A 7,635-nucleotide genomic window follows, 5' to 3' on the forward strand; every position below is an offset into this window, starting at 1 on the left:
GCTTATTGTTTTTGCTTTTGTAACACTGTAAATATTGTTCATAATCTGTAACTTTCCACTTACATGGCGGTGGTCTAGGTGGGCAAAGTTCTTGGCCCCCTTGTCCAAAAATATTGTCCACCCCTGCCCTAGATACACACACCACTGCTATTAGGACACAATTTAAAAAAAAAAACTGAACAAGTTTTTGCCCCCGGAATGAGACTATGATATGTTTGTTTCCTAACTTGGATTCTTTTAATTCCAAGCATTCCTGTAACTACAATCACATGCAAAAAGTGTAATTGAAGGAGAAAGGCTCTTAACTCGTTTTTTTTAATTCATTGAAAATGCTCGAAAACACAAACAGCATCAAGAGTGACTACAACAAATTTAAATCAGTAGCAGGCATTGTTACCTTAAGCTGTTTTTTTTTTTGAGGTTTGTTTCCGGCTACCATATGATATTGTACTAGTGTAGTGCATGAGCGATATGAAGCTTTTGTGCAATAAAAATGACTATATAAAAGGCTCTTGGTTAGAATTTTCGGATAGGATTGTAATATTTAGGCCCGGTAGATTGAAGCGACGAGACTGCTTATCCATGTGGTATACCACGGCTTTGGGCCCGGTTACAAGTTGATGTCGGTTATGAGGCAGTTATTTGTTTCAGATACATGGACTTACGGCGGAGCAAGACTCAACCGACCAGCGGTTACGGGGCACTCGCACATAATTATCCACCGCATGGTTGGAACCCATGCAGGGTAATCAGAGGTGCGGTGGAAGACGTTTTCTTAGTGCAATGCGCCACACCTTCGACTCTGCGCTGTCCGAAGTCGTAATAAATTTCATAAATAACGGTGAAAGAAAAATACTGAGTCACATTTACACTATACGTTGCATTTTATTAGGCTAGGCGATTGGACGCATCGTGCCAAGCGATAGGAACTCGCTTGCCCTTGCACCTCTGATTATGCCCATGCGTGGGGATTATTGATTAACGTAACTTGTTTGTCCGCCGGTATTTCAGCAAATTTATTGCTCAGTCATCAGCCTCGATGCACGATGTTCGTAACCATATATTTATTTGACTTTTTCCCGCTATTCGCAGCTTTTCACAATACTTATTTATAAGCTAACGATTTCATTATTGTGATCAAGTCAAGTTTATTCTTTCCAACCAGTAAAATCAACAACAATCGAACACAAATTACGAGAAAATGATAAATACACAGTTTTACTGGGGAAGAAATGTCGCGGGGAACGAAAGCTGGTTATCGAGAAGCGACACCCTATATTTAGTCACTCTACTTTCAAGCAAGCTTTCTGCCTCATCGTAGGTTAAGTTATTTTACTGTTTCATCGCGTCTCGGCACTCGCGGAGTCGCAGGTAAATACTACCACGCACCCTGCAAGTTCATTATGGAATGTGCTCGATCATCGAATGTTCGAAAACAACTTCATTAAATAGGGGCCTCACTTATCCGTAATCCACTTCTGCAAGTTTCTAGAAGAATTTTGAGAGACTATATATACAACACAGAAATCACTCACAATACTCACTGAAATTCTGCACTACATCAGTAGCAGTGGTGTTCGCCTGAACCAGTTCCTGAAATGCCGTGTTAGTCAGCGAACCCGTTCTTGTTTTTTTTTGGTTTAGAATTTAGTAAGGTTTTAGAACAGGCGCCAAAAATTTTGTTCACTTAGCTAGACTGGCAGGCCATGTATATAAGTATTATGTAAAAAGTTACATTTTATGAACAATGTATATAAGTATTATGTAAAAAGTTACATTTTATGAACAATATTCACAGTAATCAATTCCAAAAATGGCAAACATCAGTTTTAGTTTGGTTGTGTCTGCATCAGGCGGGTCAAATTGAATTACTTAACGGGCCGTGTTTGGCCCGCAGGCCGTAGTTTGCACATGTCAGGGTTTGACGACATCAGCAAACGGATTACGTGCACCACCGATTTGGCGTTTTGCAAGTTGCGTACTAGATTCTTGTAAAGCGGTTGTCATCGATACAAAAGAGAACCCGTTCCTAAAATTTTGAATCCCACCAATAAATAACAAGTAGTACATTTTAAAACTATTCATATCCAATGTTTTCGTTGAAATCGTAAAGACAAATTATCTGTGCACATCACATGTTTTCTGATTGTAATTAACACCAAAAATTATTTTTACACACACATAAACATAGCAATACATTGAGTATTAGTGGTATGTAGTAGTAGGCAACATATATAAACACCCGAATAGTGAAGCCTTTCCAATAAGTAATGAGTTTATTCTTGAATAAAATTTCCCCAGCCTGTTTATGATATAAGTTTGGCTAACAAGTTGCGTAAACTTGTGTTTGGGTTGGTTGTTCATCAATTTAATTAATATTCACACAAAGCTCCCATTCTTGTCCATCCTGGACTGGCATTGTGTAAACCTTGAGTTATTGACTGCGGATTCATTTTGGAGGCCAAGCCTATCAAATTTTCTTCTGGCAAAGTATTAGGATAGCCGGTGTGCCAAGGAAATGTGGGTGCTCTTGCTCCGTTTGAAAGCATCACACGTTTAGTCTGAAAAACAAATAATTGATTGTGTTGTGTTACAAATACAGATGATAAAAATTGGAGGATTGAAAAAATAATATTGCATTCAAAAACACTTCTTGAAACTCAGGACTGTATTAATACGCCGTTGTTAAAAAAAACGACGGCACAATACCTGATTCCGGTGATTTGAGGGGGGGGGGGGCAATTAATGATAACTGAAACATTACTGGCAAATTATCATTTTTTGTTCAGGTTGACTTTTCTACGATAAAAAAAAGAATCAAAATATAAAAAGTACAATGGGTCTCAGATTTATTTTTGTCTAGATATATTTATACCGCTATACATATTTTTAAGGAAGACTGAAGGATTTTTTATGGCAAAAACTGCCTAATCCATTTCAATCGGCATGTTTCATTTTTAACGTTGCAGAGATCAAGTTTTTTTCCAATTTACACAATACCATTCAATCGACCGGATTCAATTTTTAAAACGTTTTTCACAAAGGACAAACATTTTGAACAAGAATTATTAATCTGGTTAAAAAATCAAAACGTTTTTCACAAAGGACAAACATTTTGAACAAGAATTATTAATCTGGTTAAAAAATCAAACAAATCTCAACTTTATGAAGTTTAAAACCGGTTTTGTTCTGGAACAAGCATTTACAATTTAAAAACGACTTTAAAATGGACAAAAGAGCAATGCTCAAATATATGGACACGAAAGCCTATTACCAAATCTTTTACAGTTCCTGTAGTAGCTAACCCCCATATCGCTGATATAAAATCACGAACAACGGCACCATACCATAACAATTTGAAGTGAAGAACGAATTACATATGCCACACAATTTTTTTTTTAATTAACAGAAGTGATGGCCTTCTAGCGACAACCACTATCTTTAACCACTAAAAATGTGGTGGTAATTAGTCCAGTAGATAAGAGTAAATACGATTTTTTCACAAAACATGACAACAAAACGATCTATATATATGTACATTTCGTGTTCAATAACATTCCGAAATTGAATGTCTTAACCCCTGGTATTACTTACTCTTGTGTTGTAGGTCATTCCAAGCCATACATAAATATTTCTTGATTCTTTGCGTAAGTATTCAAGTATTAGGTTGTAGTGTTCCATTGAGTAAATATTTGCAAGCTTCCAACCTTTGGACTTGCACAGATTGCCACCCTCTGTATACTGAACACCCGATTCTTTATGCAAAATGACTTCAAAACATTTTCCATTGTATAACAGCGTGGAGCAATGGTCTGAAATCAAAACCAGTGTAAATATGCAAAATAACATCGAATTGGTCCAGTCTTAAATTAGAATAAATTTAATCATTACCCTGCCCAGTTTAGCTGCTATTTAATGGTGTATTGCAGTTATTTCAAATATTGCTTTGACTAGGCCGGGTTAGGCAAGGCTTTTGGAGCAGGTGCCGAAAATTTTGCCCACCCAGCGTGCGGACCATCTAAGTGTGACATAAAAAGTTACATTTTATGAACAGAATTTTATTTACAGCGTCACAAAAGCAAAAATGGGAAACAATAAGCCTCGTGCCAAAACTAAATTTAATCGCAATCTCAACAAATTTCTTGAGCTGTTTTTTTTTAAACATCAAAATTTGATTCTAGTGTGGTTGTGGCAATTGTCAAAAGAGATTTGAGATGAGTATCGGTCAATTGAAATCTGTATTCAGATTTGTTGAGATTCATCAGACTGATGGTCTGTTCACAACCACAAGGCGAAAGAAAGAACTGTGGAAAGCACGCCATCGAATCGAGTGAATGAGAAAACGTAAAGCTTTGTCAACGTCCTCATAGCGAGAAAGTCTATGGCAACCTAAAACTTACGCAACTTACGCAGACTACAATCATAATCTAACAAGCATATTGCACAGCTTCCGATAACAACAACTATGTAGTGCATGCAGAATTGGGTAAAAGCAGAATTTTTTTTACTGTCTGTGGTTTTCTGAATATTTTTAATTATGGGGCAACCTAAAATACAACTTACACAGACTACGATCAAAATCTAACAATCAACTATGTAATGCATGCAGAATTGGTTAAAAACAGAAATTTATGGTAGCATCAGGTGGGCCAGATTGAATCACCCAATGTGCCGGGTTGGCCCGCGAGTCGATGGTTGTTCATGTCAGGACTAGAGGCTATGTGGACTTAGCTGTATATACGACAAGCCATCTTATCAGGGTCTCGTATTTTATGCCGTTTACTAAACAATGCTACTATCTACTAGTAATAGAACCATCATTTCGAAAATCGATAAATAAAGGTATTAATTCATAAAAAATAAAATACCTGAAATTTTTTCTTCTAACTTCTCAATCGTGTCGTTAATTCTGATCAATGCTGTTTCTAATTTTTCTGCCATCTCTTCGACACGAGTATTGATTGTTGCAACAGCTTCGAAAATAAGGAAAATATCAAGCATTTCATAATTCGGTACTTCTGTAGTATGTAAACCAAGATGGCGGACACCGGAAGGTAGTAAGTGTACCATGTTAGGGTTAGGCCATAATTTCAGGTATAAATAGTACGGGAGTCACTAGTGCCCGAACTAGGTATAGAACTAGAATAAGGTAAATTGGAATAAAATTATGACCTAACCCTAACCTGGTACACATACTACGTTCCGGTGTCCGCCATCTTGGTTCACATACTTCTGGGGGCACCCATCGCCCATCCATAATAAATTTCGATCATAACCTCGCCTCGGTTCGCAATTACTATTCATACTACTAGGGCATAGGTTCTCAAAGTGCTCCGTACGGAGCCCCAGGGCTTCGCGAGAGAAACCCAGGGGCTCCGCGAGCTATTCGATTACTTTTCAAAATACTGACTAATTTTGTAATTGTTCAAAGAAGCAATAACAGCTTTGATATAATCTAACAACAATATAGCCTCGAAATACGGCAAAGAGACGGAGTAAAAAAAAATGACATTATCTGTAAGCAGGAGCACAACCAGGATTCCTAAGAGGGAGGTGGTTCAATTTCCGCGCAACATTCACGATTAAAAAACGGATGACGAGATTTCTGTTGCGTAAAATATTCAATCCATGACCGATGCGAGCATTTAAAGTGTCTCGTCGTTATAATGTAATTGTGCTCATCTTTACTCACCTTTGATTCGAGATTACTATTAGGATTACTAAAATGAAAGAATACCATTCTAATAACATAAAATATGTGATAAACTGTCAACTATAAATAAATTGGAGTCGTATATTTGCGATCTTGGGATTTGTCAAACTTGATTTGTTCTTCCGCACTTGAGATTATTATTAAGCAAGATATCGCCGTTTAAAAAATCACAATGTCTGGGCGAAATACGAACAGCTAAAATTTATTTTATTTTTATTTCGAACCCGAATTTATTAGTATGTTTGTCAAGTGTCAAATTTACAGCTTTAGTATATATAATTTATGTTTGAAATTTAGATATATTTATGACTTGTATTAACTCTAATAAAAAAGGTTCAGCATTTAAATTGAGTAAAGTACTTTTAACTTGCTCAAGAACATTAATCTGAAAGTTACAATTTTAACATTTATTTTGGGGCTCCGTGAATAATAGTCAACAATTTCAAGGGCTCCACGACACCAAAAGTTTGAGAACCCCTGTACTAGGGCACTTGCTTTATAATATTAATTAGTTAGAGTGAATCTAGAATGATTATGGTTACTTATTTAATTTGTCATTTTTCCACGGTGATTACTCCAACATCTTGATACTTTGGGAAATTTGAGTTGTGATAACTGTTCAAATATTCGATATGGTTTAATATCTAACTTATGTCGAAACTCATCTTTATGTTGGGATAATCCCTTGTGTAGTTTATTTTGTCAAATGTCCATCACGAAAAGCAAACATTCATTGGCTTAAAACTATCAGGTCTTTTCAAATATATACTACTTCTTATAAAATCATTTTTAATGAGATTGTTATTTACTTGCGTGCAATGCACCGCCATAATTCTATATAATTACCTCTTCGTATTCAGCAACTTTGGTTAAGTATACCTCTTTTAAGGTTAAAATAAAGAAAAGAGGGGACCTTGGAACGGAAAATGATTTTACGACAGTCATTATTTTTTATATTTTACACGATTAGACTTATGGCTATAAGCATGAAACTCCACATTTCTTACCAAAGATGCTTTTGATCATAGCTTTGAGCTTTGTTCAGAGTGATAACGTGGCTCCCTAAAAGGTTTTTTCTTCCCAATCAGTACAAAATTTACCTCAATGAATATGAAGCTAAAATTAAACTCGAAATTTATATCTATAAATCCTTTTTACCGTTGCCAACTTTTCTTTCCAGCATAACGCCAACTCGGTCGTAATCTACGATTCCGTAGGGACCAATTTCTCCATTGTCGCCTTTTGGCCCAGTTGGACCTCGTTTTCCAGGCCGCCCTTGCGACAAATCGTTTGCCTGTGATGTAACAGAACTGCTTGACGTCAGAAACGAAGAGCATAGATTCTGACAAACTTGTTGTTGATCTGCGTGACTAATCGAACAAGAAATCACAAATACGAAAACTGAAAACGCGAATCGCGCCAAACTTCTCATTTTGTAGATGAAGTGAATACTTTTGTATTTTTTTGACCAACTGTAAAAACAATACTCCCCGGTTAAGATATTAAAATTTTTATGTACAGTCGTTTTTTCGAATTGTAAAGAATTTGAATAACTACCGAATTTTTCAGACAATATGATGCACTTCAAATTCTTTTTTCTGAAAAATCGATCGTACGCCTTTTTAGCCGATGCGCCTGCCCAATGTATGAATCATGTACTGCTTTATATATATATTAATGCCTGCACGCAAAGCCAGTACCGGTACAGCAACCGTTGCCTTTTTTTAGTTTGGTGTGCCTTATGTAGGATTAAAACAAACTATTGATAGTGTGCCTCATAATACGGCGCGCCATATGGTCCGTAATGATTCGCTGTCAAGGAACGCTATACTGAAAAGCGCTTAATTTTTTTTTTATACCAGTCACTAGACGCCATGTTAGTTTAATAATATGTCCCGTTTTAATGTTTAGCATTCTGATAC

General features: G+C 36.3%; 1 protein-coding gene across 1 annotated transcript; it reads right to left on the minus strand.

Annotated features, from left to right (window-relative positions):
* Positions 1–1,701: 1,701 nt before the first annotated feature.
* LOC120335099 (uncharacterized) lies at positions 1,702–7,181 on the minus strand. Its single transcript, XM_039402597.2, has 4 exons — positions 6,872–7,181; positions 4,869–4,973; positions 3,595–3,812; positions 1,702–2,561 (listed from the first exon to the last, which is right to left on the minus strand). The coding sequence occupies exons 1-4, from the start codon at positions 7,143–7,145 to the stop codon at positions 2,373–2,375; spliced, it is 786 nt and encodes a 261-aa protein (XP_039258531.2). The 5' UTR covers positions 7,146–7,181; the 3' UTR covers positions 1,702–2,372.
* Between the last annotated feature and the right edge of the window lie 454 nt (positions 7,182–7,635).

The sequence above is a fragment of the Styela clava genome, chromosome 1 (assembly GCF_964204865.1).
Source record: "Styela clava chromosome 1, kaStyClav1.hap1.2, whole genome shotgun sequence".
NCBI classification, from domain to species: Eukaryota; Metazoa; Chordata; class Ascidiacea; order Stolidobranchia; family Styelidae; genus Styela; species Styela clava.